At 45.1% G+C, this 23,892-nt stretch overlaps 1 protein-coding gene across 1 annotated transcript in view; it reads right to left on the bottom strand.

Moving 5' to 3' along the window:
- KCNH3 (potassium voltage-gated channel subfamily H member 3) overlaps window positions 1–23,892 on the bottom strand; it is a 337,652-nt gene that overhangs the window by 18,929 nt on the left and 294,831 nt on the right. Inside the window, exons 13-14 of the mRNA XM_085600263.1 lie at window positions 6,435–6,541; window positions 5,786–5,862 (exon numbers count right to left, since the gene is read on the bottom strand). Coding sequence (XP_085456389.1) covers window positions 5,786–5,862; window positions 6,435–6,541 — 184 coding nt within the window. The remainder of the gene's footprint in view (window positions 1–5,785; window positions 5,863–6,434; window positions 6,542–23,892) is intronic.

Raw genomic sequence — 23,892 nt, 5'->3', positions numbered from 1 at the left:
GTGATCTGATTACATGAGTGCTGCTGTATACTTTTAATTATTTATTGGGGGCACTGTATGTATTGTGTTTAACCTATTTATTGCTTCACTATATTTATTGGTCCACAGGACTGGTTGGTGTACAATATTTATTGGTACAGTATTTATAGCCTCAGAATATTTAATTGCCTGTATTACCTGCACTTATATTTATGTCCCTTGTATTTATGATCATCCCTATTTATTGAATCTTCAGACCGTATTTATTTGACCTGCACTATTTAAAATTTGTACATTGTGATTGACTTATTTATTTTTCCAATCAGCAACTAAGAGAAAAAGATAAAGAAAGATATTTTCATAATTTTTACGGTGTAGAGTCGTTTTTGGAACGGATGCACGCATGGTTATTGTATGGGTATATTGTATGCTTAGCACGGTGCCTGTTTCCTGACCACTCGAGCCAAGCTACCACAGTGTGTTCGGGGAGTCCACCACCACCCTGCGGAGTGGGAGTGGGCTGTTTCCAACAGGCCTTCATCTTTCTTTCATGAGAAGCGCCTGTGACACAAATCTCATCAGTGTCTAGTACTCGGCTTGTGGTCCATTGTGGTAGCTTTGTCCCAATAGCTCTCCAAAACAACAAGGTGGCAGGGCTTTCACCTGTTGAGGAATGGGGAGTTGAGCGATAGGCATGAAGGGCTGGACACAAAGCTGACTTGAGATCGATTTCTTCAAATGCAGCACTCTGAACCACTTTCTTCAGGGTGTCCATAAATCATTCAACAGCGCCATTTGCCTGGGCCAGACAGGTGTGCTTTTCTGATGCTTGACGTTCAAACAACTAAGAAAGTACTTAAACTCTCTGCTATTGAAGGGCAGACATTGTCAGATTTGAGTATGGAGGGAACACCCCACGCTGCCCGAATATCATCCAATCTCTCAATGACTTTGTCATGTGTGGTCGAGGATAAATCTTCCTCTAGGTAAAAAACGACTACTCATCAATAACTACCATGAGATGATGGCCATTGTTTAAAGGGGAAAAGAAATCAACTGTAATTTTCTCCCATGCTTGTTTAGGAAGGTCAAACATAGTTAGTTGATGCCAGGTATTGTGGGACACAAGCAGTTACACAGATGACATGCTTTCAGTTCCTTCTTGACTTGTCCGTCAAGGTGAGGAAACTACCCTCGGTCTCTGAGGGATATCTTGGTGGCTACAATGCCACGATGTCCTTCAAGTGCCAGTTGAATAACTTGTTGACTTAAGCTCCCAGGTATGAGAATTCTCGAACCTCTTAGTAGGATACCTTCTTGAGTGACAGAAAGTTCATCCTGCACATTCTTGAATTTTTGATATTCAACGTCATCTGCGAGAGGTTGCATTTTCAATTGCGTGCTTGATTTTCTTGAAACTTCGATCACATTCAGAGGACCATTGGAAGGAAACATTCTTCTTTGTCAACTCTCCTAATGGGTCACGCACCATAGCAAAATCATGGATGTATCTGGAGCAATAGCTGCCCATGCTTGAAAAGGATCGCAGCATGGTTACATCTTGCGGGGGACAAGTGGGTGACAATGCTTGTACTTGTTCAGGGCAAACAAAGCAAACACAAGGAGATGATGAACGGAGCACTAAAACTTTTCAGGCACTCACCCCCAGTCACATATCTGGGTTGAATCCATTAGCGTTCTTTAGCTCACTTCAACACCCCAGTTCAGACCCAGCTATATGCAAATCATTCTTGACCCTGTGCCTCATGGGAACAGTCCAGTCCAGCCCAAACTGCCAAACCAGGTCTTCCCTCAAGCGGAAACAAGATCTTGGGAGGAGTTTGGAGTAACACCCCTCATCACCCAGGCTAGCTTGAATCCAGTGACAAAGTGAGCAAGGGACCAACGACTGGGCATACCCTGTCAACTTAGGGCGAACAAAGCAAACACAAAGAGATGATGGACAGAGCACTGAAACTTTTCAGACACTCACCCCTAGTCACAGATCTGGGTTTAAGCCATCATTGTTCTTTAGCTCACTTCGACATCCCAGTTCAGACCCAGCTACATGGAAATCAGTCTTGATCCTGTGCCTCATGGAAACAGTCCAGCTCGAACTGCCAAGCCAGTTCTTCCCTGGACCAGAAACAAGACTCTTAGGGCCTGGTAGTTCGGGCTGGACTGTTCCCATGGGGAACAGGGACAAGATTGATTTTCAAATGGCTGGGTCTGAACTGGAATGGCATGTGGAGCAAGAAAACAATGGATTTAGGCCCAGATCTCAGTACTGGGATGAATGTTTGACATTGAGCAGCCTTCTGTCCATCAATTGTTCTTTTTGCATTTGTCACCCCAAATAGGAAGTGTTGGTCCAGACGTGGGTCCCGTGCACTCCATGCCACTGTAGTCAAGCTAGTCTGGCTGATGAGGGGTGATGCCCGAGAACCGGTCACAGAATGTTTGTTTCCAGTCCAGGGAGGACCTGGCCTGGACGTTCAGGCTGGAATGTTTCCGTGGGGAACTGGGTCAAGCCTGATTTGCATATGGCCGGGTCTGAACTGGAATGGCATAGGGAGCAAAAAAAACAATGGATTTAAGCCCGGATCTCTGTACTGGGGTGAATGTTTGACATTGTGCAGCATTCTGGCCATCAATTGTTGCTTTTGCAATTGTCACCCCAAGTGGAACGGGTATATCCAGACGTGTGTCCCGTGCTCTCCATGCAACTGGAGTCAAGCTAGCCTGTTTGATGAGGGGTGATGGCTCGAAACCGGTCCCATGATGCTTGTTTCCGGTCCAGGGAGGACCTGGCCTGGCTATTCGGGCTGGACTATTCCCTTGGGGAACAGGGTCAAGACTGATTTGCATATGGCTGGGTCTGAACTGGAATGGCATGGGGAGCAAAAAAACAATGGATTTAAGCCCAGATCTCTGTACTGGGGTGAATGTTTGACATTGTGCGGCATTCTGTCCATCAATTGTTGTTTTTGCATTTGTCATCCCAATTGGGACGGGTATACCCAGACGTGGGTCCTGTGCTCTCCATGCAACTGGAGTCAAGCTAGCCTGGCGGATGAGGGGTGAAACCCCAAAACCAGTGGCAGGATGCTTGTTTCCAGTCCAGGGAGGACCTGGCCTGGCAGTTTGGGCTGGAGACTTCCCATGGGGAACTGGGTCAAGACTGATTTGCATATGGTGGGTCTGAACTGGACTTTTGTATCTGAACTAATCAACACGAGTTGAAAAAATAATAATGTAGCTACAGTTGTCTTCCAGGATGTGTTAATGGTATCCTTTGTTCAAATCAAGAAGGGGGAGAATACTTTGGTATCATTCACCTGTGTAATTATGTCCGCTATGTGTTGACCCAGATGCATTTCTTTCTCAATTGCTTTACTAGTGTGGCACATGTCAACACAAATGCACACTGCACCTCCAATCTCCTTTTTTTACACCACTACCATGGGTGTAGCCCATGCTGTCACACCAGTGGCGTGCTCAATGATGTCATGCTTTAATAATGCTCCCAGTTCTTTTTCAACGGCCTACTGTAAATGAAAAGCACTCCAACAGTGTCTCTGAGCAACAGGACAAATGTCCTCATTAATGTGAAGTCGCACCTTCATTTTCTTACGTTTCCCTAGTCCATGAAATAACAACGGTAATTGACGTACTATTTCAGAATGTGAATTGAGGTTATAGTTGATGGACATGCACTCAACGAAGTACCTTGGAGAACATGATTTGGTGCTTCTACTGTCTTTTTCTTATGCCTTGTGGTCGCTACAAACTACCCTTGATTTTGCAATGGCGTAAAAGCAGCCCAAGTGTGCACTTTTGTTTTCTATAGAGTTAGACATTGGTTCCGGAGACAGTTCATTGTATTTTTCTGCCGGCACAATATCGATGCACCACTGACTAAAATGAAAGTTGCAGGGCAGCCACTCACCTTTAGCGTGATCTTGGGGCATCAGCCAAATGAGTTGGGTCGCTTCACGTGGTGATCTTTCTTTCACTTGTGTTTTTCTTTGCAAGCAGTCATTCCTACATGTGTATGTTTTTCTGCGGTCGACATCACCACTGCACACCCATCTTCTTCGCTGTCACTCGATAATGACGTTGAAGAGCCTTTAGGCGACGAATTTGATGATAGCGACTTGGTTTAGTTTCTACTTGCCTCAATTGATGTTGCCGTTTGGGCTTGTGGGCATGGCTACAATGCTTCTGGAACTTTCTGGCATTCATTTTCTCTTCACGTTGTGACACACTTTGTTTCTCTTTCGCTTTGCAGACCATTAAAAAATGTTTTTTTTTCCCACAGCCTTTGCATATCTGGCCTATGGCGGAACATTTACTTTCATGTGGAAATTAAAATCCACATCAGAAACACAACTTTTTCTTCTGAAGCATTGTCTTCTGGGCCTTCACTTTGTGTTTTTGCTTACTTTCCATGATCATCACTGATTCATTCTGGGTCATTCCAGCTTCCATATCAGCAGCCTGTCCATATGCATGTTCCTCAGTTCTCGCAACCATGAGTACCTTTTGTAGACTGAGGGGGCTGATAACGATCTTGGCGGACAGGGTTACTCCGTCACAAAAGTTACGGATATCCCGTCCGCCAATTTACAATTTCATTATATCTTATGGAACTTGTAACAGGGTGGACGGAATATCCGTCACGTTTGTGATGGAGAATCCCAACTCATTACGTAACTTTGTAAGGAGTCCGCCTAAGTCCACAAGGGGGTCCTACTGCCCATGATCACACAACACTACACTAACCTGATGAAATACAGAGACTGAAGAAGGGCAATCACCCAGAAACACATGACCAGGAATGACCAGAAATACCAGCCTTGATTATACACACTGATGGTGAACATTCTCTTACTTATGTATAACTGAAAACATCATGAACTTAATTTACCAGAATGCACTGGGGAACTTTTTCTGTGAAGCCAGCAGTGTGCCCTCTTTCCCCGTGCACTGTTGGAGCTCCTTGTAGAGTGATCAGGCTGGTGATCAATGGGATGCACCTCCATGCTTTGCAGTGGTACTGACCTGATAAAATACAAGCAGTATTTCAAGCCCCCCTAAAGACACCAGCTACTTCTCGCTGAAGAAGGGCAATCACCCAGAAACATGTGTACTGGAGTGCACAGAAATGCCAGCACTGTTTGTACCCACTGAAGGAGAACACTTCCTTACTTGTAAGTAACTGTTACCATTCTTTCTGGGACACTCCCCTTCTTACTGTTGTAAACTGGAGCCATAGGCAGGGCCATTGGAATTATGTGATTCTGAAGCCGCAGTGTTTTCAGCATTATTATAGATTGGCAGCATTTTCATATTATTCATATTCAACAGAATTTAACAAAAATAAAATTTTGTTTCTAGCTCAAATGGATCAAAAGCTGCCAAGAATGTGGAGCCAAGCGTTGCTGCGCAGTGGAAGGCCCTTTGCAAAGCTTGATCATTCACCTTTCTGTTGCTTATTACTGTACTTGGACACTCCCGTAGTATCTGTTGCACTTTACAAAATAACTCATTCATTCATCCATTCATACTTGTGCTAAACTGGTACTATCGAGGTCACACCTTTGCCCAGTGGAAAAATGACAAAACAATGAAGTAATCTTATCACTAAATCTGCGGCATTATGCTGCATTATTAGCCTTTTCTTGCCGCATAATTTCCTACCACATAATTTGGTCCTCCACTGCTGCATAATTCTAGTGGCTCTGCCCATAGGGAACCCCCTCTGATATAATAGTCTTATCTTCAGCCTGTGCACAGTTCTTACCGCGTGGCTTAGCTTCTCGATGTGCTCTGTAGCTCTCTGGTCTGTGGCAGGAGACGGGATGGTCAGCAGGCCACTCTCTGGAAGAAAGGCAAGAGTGTGAAGATGGAGGGCAGGCAGCAGGGTTTGGCTATACACGGTTGAGCATGTGTATGGTCATCTGAGGCTGCAAATGGAGAGAGGGAAGTGGGCACATTGCAGGCACACATGGCCAGAAAATGGAAGTAACCCCAATAGGAAGGGTGGGTAATCAGAAGCAGCACAAAGGCAACTACTGTCTGGAACTGGAGGGGCTGGCACAATACATCTTTGTTCCCTGGCTGCTCCTTCGGAATTATGAGGTCTGGATTGAGGTGCACACTTGACAGGAAGAGTAGTAGGTTTTGTCTTGCCTAAGTTAGAGGGGCTAAATTAACTTTTTCTTATGTCTGAAGCTACACATAAACTGGACCAGTGTTAATGGCTCCCTGGCTTACCTCCTGAGAATTCGAGCCCAGACAGATTTAGGGTGAGAGGGCCATGGCTTTACCTGATACAGTCGAGGAGCTGCTGTAGGAACAATGCCTAAGACTGGGGACTTTAACATTAGCCAATACAGGTAAAGAGCCTCCTCGACTTGTCCTGACACAGGATTATGTGGTACTAACATTACCTGGCACAGGCGAGGGGCTGCTACAACTGACTCCCAAATGCCCATCTTGGAAGCTGAATTTCTGACGATCGGTCCTGCAGCCTTCTTCTTCGATCCCATCAACCACCCTGGATAGGAGGAATAATAAAGAGTTGATCCTGCTGATAAGTTAACAATCACCTGCTTCTCTTGCCCCAAGCAGGCCTATACCACTGAAAGAACAGGAGTGTGCTGTGTGACAGACTCTTCCTCAGTCCAGTCTGAAAGGGAATCCTGTTGTTGTGTAAGTAATTTCTCCTGCCCCACGGGTCATACAGAACATCAGCATGTCATTAGCTCTCCTGGTAGGCCGGTTCACCTTTGAATAGGTGAACAGTCTATGGGTTCTCGATCCACCTACTGTAATGTTGGCACCCATGGGCAGATGGACTAAATCGGCACACCACACAATTGAGAAAACAGTAATTGCCGGGGCAACAACAAATATGAAAGAGGTTCCAAATCCAAGGCTTCTGACATTTTTTCTTAAATTAGAACTTTGCTAAATGACTATAAATACACAAGGGGGGAGTTGTGTTATGTAATGTGATTTATAAAAACAATGAGAAATTACTTCCCCGTAACACCTGTTTTGTAGGTTGGCACTCATGACAGCTTTATGTACTTGACATGGGCACTTTTACTTCCTCCTTCTGATAACACTGACAGACTGCAGCATCCTTTGTGATTTGATTTTGATTTGGGGACGTGCTTAACCCTTTTGCTGCTAGGCCTCCCCCCCCCCTCCCCTGTGCTAAGCCTTTTTTTGGCTATTTAGGCTAGTTCATGCTTAGGCCCCTGTAACCTTTTGTCCACATAAGGTATCCACGCCAAATTTGCGTCCTTTTCTTCCAACATCACAGGGATGTCAAAGGTACCCAGGGTTTGTGGATTCCCTAGAAGGGGACCCAGAAATTAGCCAAAATACAGCTACATTATGGTTGCTTTGTTTTAAAAATGGGGGGGGGGGAGAGTGCTGCAGAAAAGTGTCTGTTTTTTCCCTACAAATGGTATCAACAAAGAGTTTGCGGCGCTGAAATCACCATCTTCCCAGCTTTCAGAGATAAGCAGACTTTTGTCAGAAAACCCACATTTTTTACACAGTTTTGCCATTTTACTGGGACATAGCCTATTTTTGCTACTTTTTGTCTTTCAACCTCCTTCCAGTTAGTAGTAGAAATAGGTGTGTGAGTGCTAATGGATCCTGGAAAGCTATACATTTCTGAAACGTAGACAAAATTCTGAATTCAGCAAGGGGTCATTTGTGTAGATCCTCTGATTATTTTTATAGAAACTAATAGTTGAAAATAAGAAAAAATGGAAATGAGTTGAAATAGACAGCCATTTGTGCCAACGTTTTCTCCTGTAACTTCTTCTAAGTTTGACAGATTTTTTAAAGCAATATACTGTTACATCCGCTGGACCCTTCTAGTTGTGGGGATATATAGGACTTGTAGGTTCACCGAGTGATTTATTTCAGCAAAATTTGAGGTTTGCAAGGGATTCGGGGTAGGAAAACATTGGGGGGTCCATGCAAGCCATACCTCTCTAGACTCCCAAGGGTGTCTAGTTTTCAGAAATGTGTGGGTTTAGTAGGTTTCCCTAGATGGCCACCGAGCCCGGGCCCAAAAACCCTGGTGCCCCCCTTGCAAAACCAGGGCGTTTTGTGATAGGTAATTTTGATGTCTCCATAATACGTTTTGGGCCCTTGCCTGTCGTGGGTACTTGGCCCACCCACATGAGTGAGGTACCATTTTTATTGGGAGACCTGGGGAAATGCTGGATGGTGTGAAATTTGTGCCAGCCTGGTGATCCAACATCTTTCCCACACAGAAATTTGAGAAATTTGACATTTTCAGCTAAATTTGGGTTTGCAGGGGATTCTGGGTACGAAAACGTTGGGGGGTCCATGCAACCCATACCTCCCTGGACTCCCCAGGGTGTCTAGTTTTCAGAAATGTGTGGGTTTGGTAGGTTTCCCTTGATGGCCACTGAGCCCGGGACCAAAAAAACCAGGTCATTTTGCGATAATTAAGGTGGGTACCTGTGTTTTTGGTCCTGGCTTTGGGACCATCTAGGGAAACCTTAAAAACACAGACATTTCTGAAAACTAGACACCCGTGGGAGTCCAGAGAGGTGTGGCTTGCATTGGTCCTCCAACATTTTCCTTTCAAGAATCCGCTGCAAACCTCAAATTTAGCTAATAAGTCACATTTTCCTCTAATATCTGTGTTGGAAAGTTGTGGGATCACCGCATGGCACGAATTTCCTATCACTCAGCGTTCCCTTCAGTCTCCCAATAAAAATTATATCTTACTTGTGCGGATGGGCCAAGTGCCTATGACTTGGAAGGGCCAAAAACGTGTAGAGAATGAGGGGGGCCCAAAGCGAGTCGAAAAGGGCAGTTTGTATATACGTTTTTAGGCTGACGCTACTTTGGGCACCCACACAAGTGAGGTATCATTTTTCTCAAAGACCAATGGGAATGCTGGGTAGTAGGAAATTTGTGCCTGAGTGGTGATCCTACAACTTACCCACACAGACATGTGAGGTAAATGTGACTTTGTAAGTAAATTTGAGGTTTGCGGAGGATTCTGGGTAAGAAAACACTGAGGGATCCATGCAAGCCACACCACCAGCCAAGAGCCAGTACACGCACACCACCATCCACGCACACCGCCAGCCAAGAGACATCTACACACACCGCCAGCCAAGCGCCTTCCATGCACACCACCAGCCAAATGCTATCAATGCACACAGTCAGCCAAGCAATATCCATGCACACCGCCAGCCAAGCGCCACCCACGCACTCTGCCTGCCAAGCGCCATCTCCACCACCGACAGCCACGCAAAGCCGGACTGGGAACAACAACCAGCCCTGGCAGATTGCTGCTCGATTGGCCCTGGGACAGGGGTGAGCGTGCTAGTAAAAAGCACCGCTCCCGCTTTTGTTACTGGGGCCCGATATTGCAGCACTGCTGCAAAATCGGCCCCCAGTGACAAAACTGCACCGCGGCCAGAAAACCGGCCCAATGGGGAAATGCCCTGTGCCCGCTACGGACAGTCCGGCCCTGCAGCCAAGCACCATCCATGTACACAGCCAGCCAAGCACCAGTCCATGTACACCACCAGCCAAGCACCACTCCATGCACACCGCCAGGCAGGGGCCAATCTACACACACCATCAAGCGCGAGTTCACCCACACCATTAGCCAAGTGCAGGTCCACACACACTGCCAGCAAAATGCCAGCCAAAGGCCAGCAACTCCTCCATCAGGTGTGCACTAGATGCTGCTTATACTGCAGCCAGAGGAGTTAACACCAGCATTCTCCTCAGAAGACACTCATGGCTGCGTATGTGGTTTTGAACCAGAAGTCCAACAAACAATATTAAATGCTCCTTTTGATAAAGAACATCTTTTCGGACCACAAGCAGACGAAACACTAGAAAAGATTAAAAAGGATACTGAAGTGCATAAATCTATGGGAGCACTTCTGACACTCTCTAATAGGGGTTCGTTTGATCGCTCATTCTATAGGGGAGGTTCAAAAACTACCTCCACAGATTCCTCAGCATCTTCATACAGGTCCCAAACTCAATCCTCTCCTCTAGAGGATTTTACAGAGGTGGTTATAGAGGCAACAACTCTAAAGGCAGAGGTAGAGGTACACCAATGTGTACCTTCCTATGTCCCAACAAGCAGTGACTCCATAACAATTCCCCCGAACATCTTACACCTGTCGGGGGATGTCTGCAAGAGTCTTTTCCCACTTGGCAATCAATAACATGTTGGACATTATCCAACATGGTTATTGCCTGGAGCTCACCAGCAATCCTCCCAATATCCCACCTCACACTTACAAGCTCTCTCTGGAGCACCAACAACTACTCAAATAGGAAATAGGAAGTACACGCTCTTTTAACAAAAGGAGCTATAGAACCAGTCCCAATAACACATCAAGGTTCAGGGGTTTATTCTCTTTACGTCCTAATCCCCCAAAAAGACGGTTGTCTTTGGCCAATTTTAGACCTCAGGCCTCTAAACCTTTACATACTGTCAGAACACTTCCATATGGTCACACTCCAACAAGTGCTGCCATTCCTACAGCAAGGCAACTTTATGTCAGCACTAGACTTAAAGGATGCATATTTTCACATCCCTATTCACCCAGCACACTGCAAATATTTCAGATTTCTGATAGCAGGAGAGACTGAATCCAAAAGAGAAAAAACGTAATATTCATTCAGAGACTGGGTGCATCATAACAAAATCTGTGCTACCACCATCCTGCAAAAGGAAGATTCCTTGTCTAGAAATCAGTGGATATAAAATTCCTTTATAAGAAAGAAAAATGACATTGCGACCAGTTCCTTCCACCCTATTCTTCATTCCCCTCCACCGTCATCTTCACCGGTACCATTAATACCTTACTCACCAGGAAACCCTTTAAACATTACACCTCAGGGTCCTCCTCACACAGATCCTGATGCAGATGTAGGGGATGACACCTATAAAGCACCACCAGATCCATGTTATGACTACAATGTAGACCCTCCAGGAGACACAGATCCTGATCTCTATCCTGCAAAATCCTCACCTGCTGATGACAACACCTCATATAAGGAGTTAATGACCAGAGCAGCTGCATATCATGGGGTCACCTAATATAGAGAAGCCTTAGAGGAAGATTTTATATTTGAATCATTGGGGGCTACACTTAAAACATCACAGTCTCTCCCAATGTTAAAAGGCATGATGCACCATGCAGAGGATATTATTAAGGATCCCGCACACATTATCATGTCTAGGATTGACAAAAAATACAAACCCCCACCATCTGACCCAATTTTTATTAGCGGTCAGCTTACACCAGGTTCTTTGGTAGTTTCTAATGCTCGTAAAAGAGCAAATTCATACACATCAGCTGATGCACCACCTCTAGACAAAGAATCTAAATTAATAGATGCCTCAGGCAAAAGAGTGGCTGCACAATCAGCCAATCACTGACGAATAGCTAACGCACAGGGTTTGCTTGCTAGGTATGATAAAGCCCACAGGGACGAAATGGAAGAATTAATCCAATACCTCCCAGAGGAGCACAAGACAAAAGGGCACGAATTAGTGCAGGAGAGGAAATTGATCTCCAACGCCTCCATCAGGTGTGCACTAGATGCTGCTTATAATGCAGCCGGAGGAGTTAACACCATTCTCCTCAAAAGACACCCATGGCTGCGTATCTATGGTTTTAAACCATAAGTCCAACAAACAATATTAAATGCTCCTTTTGATAAAGAACATCTTTTTGGACCACAAGTAGACGAAACACTAGAAAAGATTAAAAAGGATACTGAAGTGGATAAATCTATGGGCGCACTTCTGACACTCTCTAATAGGGGTTCCTTTTGTCGCTCATTCTATAGAGGAGGTTCAAAAACTACCTCCACAGATTCCTCAGCATCTTCATACAGGTCCCAAACTCAATCCTCTCCTCTAGAGGATTTTACAGAGGTAGTTATAGAGGCAACAACTCTAAAGGCAGAGGTAGAGGCACAACAATGCATACCTTCCCATCTCCCAACTAGCATTGACTCCATAACAATTCCCACGAACATCTTACACCTGTCGGGGGATGTCTGCAACAGTCTTTTCCCACTTGGCAGTCAATGAACATTATCCAACATGGATATTGCCTGGAGCTCACCAGCAATCCTCCCAATATCCCACCTCACACTTACAAGCTCTCTCTGGAGCACCAACAACTACTCAAACAGGAAGTACAAGCTCTTTTAACAAAAGGAGCTATAGAAACAGTCCCAATACAACATCAAGGCTCAGGGGTTTATTCTCTTTACTTCCTAATCCCCAAAAAAGACGGTTCTCTTTGGCCAATTTTAGACCTCATGCCTCTAAACCTTTACATACTGTCAGAACACTTCCATATGGTCACACTCCAACAAGTGCTTCCATTCCTACAGCAAGGCAACTTTATGTCAGCACTAGACTTAAAGGATGCATATTTTCACAACCCTTTTAACCCAGCACATCGCAAATATTTCAGATTTCTGATAGCAGGAAAGCATTATCAATTCAAAGGGCTCCCATTTGGAGTTACGACTGCACACAGATTATTCACCAAATACTTAGCATTGGTAGCAGCTCATCTAAGGAGACAACAGATTCATGTCTTACCATATCTGGACGACTGGCTTATCAAAGCCAACACATACTGCAGGTGTCTACAACACACTCAAATTACCATGAATCTTCTACATCATCTGAGATTCACAGTCAATGCCCAAAAAATCATCTTCAACCTTCACAGCTGCAGCCCTATGTAGGAACTATGCTCAATACTCAAATAGGTCTAGCATATCCAAATGCAGCCAGGATTCAGAATTTCCAAACACTGCTACTACATTTTCAAAGCAATCAAACAGTCAGAACTTTCATGCAGCTACTGAGGATGATGGCATCATGCATTGCCATAGTACCTCATTCAAAATTAAACATGCGCCCTCATTAGAAATGCTTAGCACGTCAATGGAATTAATCACAGGGTCAACCACAAGATCTAGTGTTGGTAGACAGCCGCACCCATCGGTCTCGGCAGTGGTCAAACACACAAAACCTATCAAAGGGGAGTCCCTTTGTTGACCCTGTCCCACAGGTTGTGCTAACAGCGGACGCACCTCTTACAGGGTGGGGTGCCCACTTACATCATCTAACAGTTCAGGGACTCTGGGACAGCAAACACCAGAGTCTCCACATCAACTGCCTAGAGCTTCAAACTGTCCACTTAGCACTCAAAGCATTTGTACCTCATCTCATAGGAAAGGTTGTCCTAGTCCGGATGGACAATATGACAGCTAGGTAGTATGTACAAAAACAGGGGGGAACACACTCTCTACAGCAACCACCCCTCTCTCAGACCATTTGGCGTTGAGCAATACATCACAAAATACAACTGCTAGCAGAACACCTTCCAGAAACGGACAGTGACTTTGCTGACCTCAGCAGGATGCAGCAACAAGTCCACGAGTGAGAACTACACCCTCAAGTCTTCCTCCCATACTTTCACAGTTCGGGGTTTCCACAAATAGGCCGCTTTGTGACAGTAGAGAACACAAAATGCCCGAACTTCCCCTCTAGGTCCAGACAACGTCTATCCAACGGCAATGGCCTATGGATCTATTGGTCAGAAATATTTGCCTACGCTTTCCTCCTCTCCCTCTTCTTCCATTTCTGGCTCGGAAACTCAGGCAGACGTCTCTCACCTTCATTCCAGTGGCTTCCACATGGGCTTGTCAACCATAGTTCACCACAATACTGGAACTTTCAGTAGTTCCACGCAAGAAACTTCATCTCACCTCAAACCTTATCACTCAGAACCAAGGCGTAATCAGACATCCATACCCCAAGGAGCTCAACCTAGTGATTTGGTTCCTGAGGTCATAGAGTTTGGAAATCTAACATTACCATCAGATTGCATGACCTGTCTTAAGGAAGCAAGAAAAACTTCCACTAGAGCATGCTATGCAGCTAAGTGGAAGAGGTTTGATATATATTGTAATATCCAAACAATTGACCCACCAGATGCATCAATGCAACAAATTATTTGTTATCTTTTGCATCTACAACATTCAGGCCTTGTCTACACCTCTATACGACTGCACCATGTAGCAGTGGCTGCCTATCTTCAACAGACAACACTCATCTTTATTCAAAGTACCAGTAATTAAAACCACCAAAGTTTCCACCTGCACCTACATGGAACCATAATTTTGTTTTAACAAGACGTATGGGTCCACCTTTTGAACCATTACATTACCTCCAATTTCTCTCTTTGAATGTTGCTTTTTTATTTGCTATTACCTCACTGAGACGTGTGAGTGAGCTTCAGGCAATTACATTAGAAGAACCATTCTTTCAACTTCATAGAGATAGGGTGGTTCTTTGTACCAACCCAAAATTCCTTCCAAAAGTAGTCTTAGCTCTTCATATTAGTCAATCAGTTGAGCTACCTGTTTTTTCTCTCAACCAGAATTTGTAGCAGAAAGAGCTCTTCATACATTAGATGTCAAAAGAGCATTAATGTATTATTGTGGAAACGTGTAATATTTTACGTTAGCATAAGCAACTGCCATTTTGGCTGTGTGGTCCATTTTGTTTCCTTCGTAATTCTTTCATCCTCTGCTGTTTGCCTTTTCACCCTGCTTGTGTCAATTTCAGTTGACCTCTTTTGACATGGCTAAGCAATGTACGTGCTGGGGGGTTTGTAGCTGCCGGTGCCCCTGGTCCTAGAGGCTATCTATAGACCATTTACTGCTGCCATAAACATTCCTGCTCCCCCTCCCTATTTGCTGACCAAGTGGTCATCCATCTGCCCTTGTTTGCGGATAGCTATTTCTGTGTCTAAACTCGTTCTTTCCATTTCTGTCCATATGCTTGCATTGCAACAAAATTATATATAAGGATGATGGATTGTGAATTCAGTGTACCTCCTCCTACAATACTTGAGAGTGTTGTGTGGACGTGGCTCCGCTCATGAGTGATTAATAAACTTGTTGTTTTACTTCAACTCCAGTGCCGATCTCTCTTTTGTTAGTCTTCGTACCCGTGGACGAGAGGGTGACCCTGAACCAGTGTGCTCACTTTTACGTACATTTCCACAGTTGGCGCCCAGCACGTGGGGCCCCATCTGAGACGCGGCCGTCTGACAGAGTGGTCTCGAAGGAGGATCGAAATATTACTGAGGATGCGCACTGCATGAGAAGACCCTTGTCTTTGCAGGCCGACGTGACTTTTCCGGTTTTCCCCATTTGGCCCTCCGGGTGGTGGCCGGTCTCGACTGTGGCTTTTCTCGGCATATTCTGCAGTGACCAATAGGTCGACCAGAGATCGGCAGGTGGGAGTTGGAGACCTCTGTTTGGTAAGGTCGCTGAAGTGGCACTCTTGATTTGCTTGGTTTGGTTTTTTGTTTGGTTTTGGTTTTCATTCTTTGCAAGACTGAAGGCAGGTAATGTGGAGATTTGTCTCCTTTTGGAATATTTGTTTGGAGTAGTAATATTTTACATATACTTGTCAAAACATGCCTGTTCTCAGAACACTCAGTAAGAGGTGTTGCTGCTCTTGTGGTACCAAGAATGCTTTAGAACAAAGTCAGCCGGCTCCTTCAGAAGGGACGCCAAATAGAGAGATGTATATCAAATATGGTATTTGTTCCATAATGTACGGTTCATTGTGGAACAAATACACACAAAAAAGAGTCTGATTTACAATGGCCAGTGAATGGGTCATTCAATTCTAAAAATGTTCAGTATGTAGAACAGTGTTTATTTAAAAGAAAGAGTAGACAGGATATGTTTGATTGTGTGTGTATGTGGTATAAAGAAGTGCGAGAGAGAGCAAAGAGAGCGGAAGCTATAGCAGAGAAAGAGCAGCGGAAAACGATATATCAGAAAGGAGTGGAATTAAAAGACAAAGAAATGAAGGAAAAAATAGAAAAAGGAAGATAGAGAACGTCGATTAGTGGTAAATGGCCAGTATCCTATTAGGCGCCCTATCTATCCACTACTTAATATGCCTTAGGATGATTGCATTCTATTTGAACGACCCCCACCCCTGTATATCTTGCCCGCTCCAAGTGCCCCTGAGGATGAGGCTTCTGATGAGGAGCCAGATGACATAAGCACTGGTTATAAACAGTTAGTAGTTAAATTACGAGGTGAAACATTGCATTTACGAAAGGAGCAAGAATTAGCTAGAAAAATAAAGTTGTAGAAACAGTTCAATCTCATACAAAGAAAGCAGATGCTTTGGTGGATACAAACAAGTCCAGTAGTAGTGAAGTTGCTATGAAACCAATGCGTGAAGCTGCACCCATGTATGTTCCTCCGAAGGGTGCGGGAACAAATTATGATAAAAATGTGGCTGATGCAAAGGGATATTTTTATATATAATTGGGTTTACACTCCTTGGAGTAGAACAGATGTTATGGCTCTTAAGGATGCTTTGCCCAACCCCCGAAAAAATCCCGCCGCCTTCTATGAAGAGGTGGAAGGAGCCATCAGCTCCTGCACTATGACCTTGCCAGATATTGATATGTTCTTCTGGCTTATTTTGCCCCCTGATATGTGGAGAATAATACGTAAAATAGATGACAACGTGGCATTTGGTGATACCTGGGAACATTTAGAAGAAATAGATGCGGACAGGGAGCCTGCGCAGAAACCTCAGAAGGAGATATTAGATCTTACTAAAGCTATTGTGACTAAGTTGAAGACTCTCATACCCCCTAAGAAAATAGATTGGACTACGTTAGCGTCTTGCAAACAGAACAAGCATTTGCAATGCAATAGGTCTCGCATTTACGGGAGTTTGAGCTATTGGCATTCTAAATGACAATGCCTTTTATTTATGTTTTGGTTTTTAAAACATAACATAAAAGGCATTATCATTTACAATGCCAATAGCTTCCTCGCGTAAATGCGAGACCTGTTGCATTTTCAATGCTTGTTAGATGAGCTTCAAAGACTTTTGAATGGAAGCATTAAAAGAAAACCTCTCATAACTGTACCAACAAATAGGTCCTTTTTCTCACCAGGCACATGGCATGCATGATTAGAAGCTGTGTAGAAATAGCGCTTCGCGGTACTGTGGTAAACACTAATGTACTGGAATCTTTATTTGAATCCCTTTCGGAGCAGTCAGTAAAAGTGGCAAATATAATTGAAAAATTGAGCAGTTAACATGCACCTTTTGTTTTCACTTTTCCAAAATTATCCTACATAAAATCCTACTGAGCAATGTGCTGGGGGTTACTCACTTGGTGCACATGGTGTCTAAGTTTATACTTTTTGACAGGGCTGTTTTAAATTACCAGTCCGGCCCTGGACGTGTTCCAGAGTCGAGTCAATGACAAAGAAGTGGTCCAAATGCTACGTTCAGAAGGGGGAGGGTGTGGCTTAAAGGCCAGTGCAGCCGACTTGGGCGCTGAGAGATCCAGGTTTAAGTCTCGTCGTGTGCTCAACATCCTGTGATTCTGGGCAAATCACTTCCCCCTGCCTACAGACAGCACCTACAGACCCTCACGGGTTATTAGCGGCGCTATACAAATCCAAGTATTATATTATAGTATAATTATTAAGAAGAGAAAGAGGCAGCCAAAAGACGAGGATCAAATGTCCAAGCAAAATGGAAAAAGTGGCCTAGAAGGAGACTAGATAAGAAGGGGGGGGGGGGGGGGAGGAGTGGCCCGAACGCTACTCTTAAAAGCTGATGAAACACAACTAGTAGAAATGGACAAAGTATTGAGGAACTATATGCAGCCGTTCCAGGCATTCTGAATTTCCGGTACCGACTGTAATCTCTGTACGCAATTACGAGTTTGCAGACCAAGAATTACTTGGCATAATTCTGCATGGAAAGCTGCATGTTTGAAGCTACAGATCAAATTTTTAATGAAACTGCACTACAGCAACAGCACCGGCCCTGATATAATATTAATGTCCGCCGAGCAGCACGGTAGCAGCAGAAAGCCTTTTAGGCTCTTACGCAACACGTAGCTAAATTAATTATTTGCAGGGAAAGGATCCCATACCCCCGGCAGCCTCCGAGGGATCAGTGAGAGCCGGACTGCGGAGGTGCTCATTAGCGACCCTCAAATGTCAGACACCGGGAGGAAAGAAGAGGCCTGACAGGGAAGGAGACACAGCGACACAGAGATCTGGAAGGGAGGGGGCGCAAGAAAGACAGGGACAGCGAGGTACAATGATGGAAGAGGTGGCGACGGAGCGGGCACAAAGAGGGGAGAGGGCGCGAGGTAGACGGGGTGTCTGCAGGTTAGACAGGGACAGCGAGGTACAATGATGGAAGAGGTGGCGACGCGAGAAAGGGAGCGGGCACAAAGAGGGGAGAGGGCGCGAGGTAGACGGGGACCACAGGTTAGAGATAGGAAATGATGGAAGGCTCGTGAGAGAGAGCAGGATAGAATGGGGAGAGCGGGAGAGACAAAGAGCAGTAAATTCAGACATAAGCGAAGAGAGAGAAAGAGCAGTAAATACAGACATAAGCGAAGAGAGAGAGAGAGCAGTAAATACAGACATAAGCGAAAGGGAATGGGGTCGTAAGAGAGACAGAGGCCTAGGAAAAGGAGGGGAGCCAGGTAGAGAACAAATGCGTATTACGAAGAAAACAAGACAAGCCCGGCTTCTAAAGTGCTCCGGACGCGAGCGAGCGCCCGCCGCGCGAAAGTGAAAGCAAATTTTTCACGGCGAGACGCGGCGGAGCGTGGCGCGCGCGTTTGGCGGGGGAATGCATTCCAGGCGGGGGAGCGGACCCTTTGAAGTATGATGCCGAGGGTGCCAGTGGGCTGAAGCGCTTCCCCAAACGGATTGCATGGCGGCACGATGCACGTGATTGTGCGCGTGCTCGCCATGCAATCCACTTTTGGGAGCACTTTGAAATGCCCCTCTTACTAGAGTCTCGCATAGCGATTGCATAAACGCAATAGCTTAGCTAGGCGAGACCTAAAAAGGATGAGTCCGTTTCTGATTTCCGTCCGAAATTTGAGGAGACATTCCATAATTTTAGCGGGCAGTAATTGTTCGATTTGTTTGTCGGCAAATTTTTCTCTAATATATTACCGGAAATAGCTAGTCACTTAGACCATGGCCCAATATTATAAGCAACAGGAACAGGAAGCCAAAGGCAGGGAGGATAAGAAGGTTAAAGACTTAAAGACAAAAGTTATGATGGCCCAAGTATATGGTCCACCATTTAGGGGAGGTGGAAGAGGTGGACGTGCAATGTATACACCCGAAGCGCTCCCTCTTCCTCGAGCAAATTTGTCCCCTGATCAGTGTGCCTATTGTAAAGAGACCGGGCATTGGCATTCTGAGTGCCCTCTTTTGCGAGGTCAGCAGTACCAGTGGGGAAGGGGAAGTATGAGAGGATGCCCAGGGAATTCAGGAAACAGAGGAGGTGCAGGAGCTCGTCCCAGGTTTGAGGCAGTTGAACAAGGACCAAATTACTCTAATACTTTTGATAGACGAAATCAATACCAAATGTCTGATTATTCTGCTGATGCACTTGTAGATTCTGATTACACATAGGGATGCCTAGGGTGGGGTAAGGGACCGGTTGAGGTGCCAGTAGATCAAATGGGTCCTCATGTTGACGCAAATGTCTTGGGATCTACTGATCAGTTTCTGGTTGATACAGGGACTACCCGTAGTGCTCTGTCTAAAAGATTGGTTCCTAGGGCTCCCCTGTCCAGCACAATGATAACATCGATAGGGTTCGATGGAACACCTACACCTAGCCCGCTTTCACAGCCACTTGAATTCGGACTTGACAAATTCACTGCAGCATGTCCATTTTTGCTTTCCTCTAACACGCTGGACAACATTGTGGGTATTGATATGCTTAAATATTTTCGTGCTACAATATGTTGTTCTCCGGAAGGTGTGCGTGTTATTTTGAATGACAATTATCCAATGGTTGAGAGATCCTGTCTTATCAATGAGGATGCCGCTCTGGCGTCCCTACCTTATACATTGTGGGCTAGATCAGATACTAATGTGGGTCAAATGGTAATTCCACCAGTGCAAATCCAAGTAAGGGAAGGTGTTTCCTTGCCTCGACTGCCCCAATACAAAATATCCGGAGAAGGTGAAGCAGCATTAGCAAACATGGTTCAGGATTTGATCGAAGTGGGGGTAGTGGAAGAAGTCCCCTATAATACTTGCAATAGCCCTATCCTTCCTATTTTGAAAAAAGACACTGATAGTAAAATTTACAGATTCATTATTGATTTGCGTGAGGTTAATAAAATTGTAGTGCCCCAATATCCGGTAGTTTTTGATATCACAACCCTTCTCACTATGGTCCCTCCCACTGCCACTACATATTCGGTGATCGATCGATCGATTTAAAAAACGCATTTTTCTCAATACCCATTCACCCTGAAATCTGTTATCTGTTTGGATTCACATTGAAAAAGTGCTATACAGAGAGTCCTAGCATTTACAGTCAGGCATTAAAAAGACGGCTTGATTTCCTGTACCAAAGGGGGTGGCCCTTATCCAGTATGTCGAGGACATCTTGTTAGCTGCAGATACCCCTGAGCAGTGTGAAGAAGGAACACTGTTATTGTTATCATTTCTTGCCTCCCATAATCACAAAGTCTCGTGAAAGAAATTGCAATATTGTAGACAGCAGGTTACCTATTTAGGTCACCTCCTGTCTAAGGAGAGACGTGCACGCACACCAGATCGCATTCAGACCATTTTAGATACTCCTGTGCCCCGTACTCAGAAGGATGTCCGTGCACTGATTGGCCTTATTTATTTCTGTAGGCAGTGGATCCCCAGTTTTTCGTACATTATTAAACCTTAGTTGGCCCTTTTGACTAAAGCCACTCCGATGCCCCTCCCATGGACTACTGAATGTCAGAGTGCCTTCCAACAGTTACGCCTAGCTCTTGGCTCTGCATCAGTATTAGGAACTCCAGACTACAGTAAGACTTTCAGACACTAGGTACACGAGAGGGAAGGTTGTGCCCTCTCGGTTTTAACACAGATACACGGTGATAAACAATCGCTCGAGCGCTGCCTGGATGTTTCCGAGCGGTGGCAGCAACGGCTGTATCTATACGTTAGAGTGAAGGAATAGTTTTGTCACACAAACTGCTCGTGTTAGTACCCCATTCAGTTGATTCTTTGCTAAATCAAACGATAACAGCATTTGACTAGTGCTCGCTTGACAGGATATGAATTGACACTTTTGGCCCCTCTTATCACATTGAAAAGATGTTTGACACTAAATCCTGCTACACTACTACCATTTCCAGCTACTCAGCCTCAGTCGCAAGAATCAGATGATTGTATATTTCTCACTGAAGAGCAAACAAAGGGTAGTGTTGACCTACAAGATACTCCTCTCTCTATACTCCTCTCTCTGTTGTTGATGGGGAGTTATGGGTTGATGGGTCATGTTTGAAATTACCTGATGACACTACATCTGCTGCCTATGCTATTACGACACTTCAGGCACTAGTTGAGAAAGCTCGCATCCCACAGAAGTCGGCCCAAGCGGCCAAACTGATTGCACTGATGAGCATGTGAGCTTAGTACAGACTTACTTGTCAACATTTTCACCGACAGCCAGTACGCATTTGGGTTGGCACACAATGTTGGTCGCTTATGGAAAGAAAGGGGTTTCCTCACCTCACATGGGACACAGATAGTGCATGTATAATTAGTGCATAATCTTCTTACTGCCCTAACCTATCCTAAGAAAGTGGCAATTGTTAAGTGTAGTGCACACAAGAAAGTGACTGATAAAACAGGAGCAGGTAATGCCTTTGCGGATCACACAGCCCGTGAGACTGCAATGCAGCGAAGCACCACATCTATGTACGTGGTGAAGTCACAAGCTGAACATTGGCATGATGCCAGGCAGGAAGTGCTGGACATGCAACAATCTGCCTCTGCTGATGAACTAGACCAATGGTCTAAGGAGGGAACACTGGATCTGCTGGGGGAATAAAGATATGACCAAATAGAGGTTACCCACAGCATACTTATACCCCTTGATTCACATGGCACATGGGCCGGCACATGTTGGTGCATCCTCAATGGCAAAACAACTTATGCAAGTTTGGGATCATTCTGATATTGCTGGCACTGCTAAAAAGATAGTCCAGTCTTATCTGGTCTGTCTCCAGTATAATCCTGGAAAGGGAACGCGAACTCCAACAGGAGGGTTTGCGACACCATCTGCACCTTTTGAGGTCCTGCAAATGGACTATATTCAGTTTGAGCGCTGTAATAATCTGAAATATGTCCTAGTAGTGGTTTGTGCCTTCAGTAAATGGGTGGAAGCGTATGCTACGAAGGATAGTACAGCTCTCACGACAGCAAAAGTTCTCTTAAAGGAATTCCTTCCTTGCTTCGGCGTTTGTCGGGTCCTAGGAGTGACAATGGACCTCTTTTTATTGGGCAAGTTGTAGAATATGTCATGAAAGGATTGGATATTAAGCTGAAATTTCATGCTGCTTTTCACCCACAGTCAGCAGGCCAAGTGGAGCGTTACAACTCCACCCTGAAACTGAAATTGGCTAAAATACAGGCTTCCACATCTGGCCTGATGCACTGCTCCTAGCCTTGCTTTCTATCAGATCGATACCACATACACAATCTGGCCTTAAGCCACAAGAGATCATCTTTGGGAGTCCCATGAATATGTGGGGGCTCCCTAAGCCTCGCCCTATACATGACGTTCCCCACATGTTGATGAGTGACTATTTGTCCCAGTTAACTGACAGCTTGTCTTCTATTTATCAGCAGGTGCGGGTTGCTCTTCCAGACAGGTCGCAGGGTTATGGTCATGATCTGCGGCCTAGAGATTTTGTCCTTACGAAATCATTTCAACTGACAAGCTGCCTAGAACCTCGCTGGCATGGCCCAGAGCAGGTCCTCCTTGCTACCAGAACTGCAGTCCGAGTGACCAACAGGAAGAACTGGGTACACACCAGCCACTGCCGAAAGATTCCGCATACCTTCGTGAGCCCTGCTGTGCTGACAGATCACTGCGACATTCTAGTCACCGAGAGAGGACGAGCTGCGTCGCCTGAAGGGCCTGAGGAAGTCTTCCCAGACCACATGATCCCTGGTGCATCTAGATATTTACTTCGATCGAGGAAGAAAGACATTTCATCACAGAAAGAGACTGTTTGAGCCACTGTCCTGGGTGGTTAAAGACTGACTACAAAGGGGGGTAGCCTTTTAGTGACTACTCATCTCAACGTTAGTGAAGAAACCAGGACCTTAGGGCATCATCTATTTTGTTGTTTGTCGACGAGATGAACATGTCTGAGGAAAAGAAATCAAATGCTGCAAAGATCTGTAGCGGCTGCACAATGTTTATTACTGGATTAACTTTAACTGCTGTCATCATTGCTACGATAATGTGGGTTGTGGAAGAAGCAACTCCGGCTCAAAACTTACTGCCTGCTACTACTCCTGTCCCCGCAGAACATTATTACTTCACTCTTCTCTATCATGAAAAGGAGCATTGAATGTCATATCTCAATAACACTTTCATAAAAATGTTGCATCATACTCATAATGCTACGAATACTACCAACTGCTGGGTATGTGGAATGATGCCAGCCCATCAGAACAAGGGAGGAACGCCTCTCATTCCCCTGCCATTTTCACATAATGGCTCTTGTATAGCTTGGGTCGCACTGTTGTGGGCCTCTGCTGTTAGTAATATTGCCCCACCTGATGTAGGAAGACTTAATGCACAGTTAAACAAAGTCTGTTATCCTGATAATGAAGGCCTCCCACAAGCCAAAGGAACAATATGGGAAATGGAGTAGTATCGCAAAGGAAATTCCTCCGCAAGCTACGTTTGCCCCAACACTCGAATGG

The sequence above is a fragment of the Triturus cristatus genome, chromosome 4_2, assembly GCF_964204655.1.
Source record: "Triturus cristatus chromosome 4_2, aTriCri1.1, whole genome shotgun sequence".
NCBI classification, from domain to species: Eukaryota; Metazoa; Chordata; class Amphibia; order Caudata; family Salamandridae; genus Triturus; species Triturus cristatus.
Note: the sequence above shows the minus strand (reverse complement) of the source record. Positions and strands in the feature narration are given on the sequence as shown.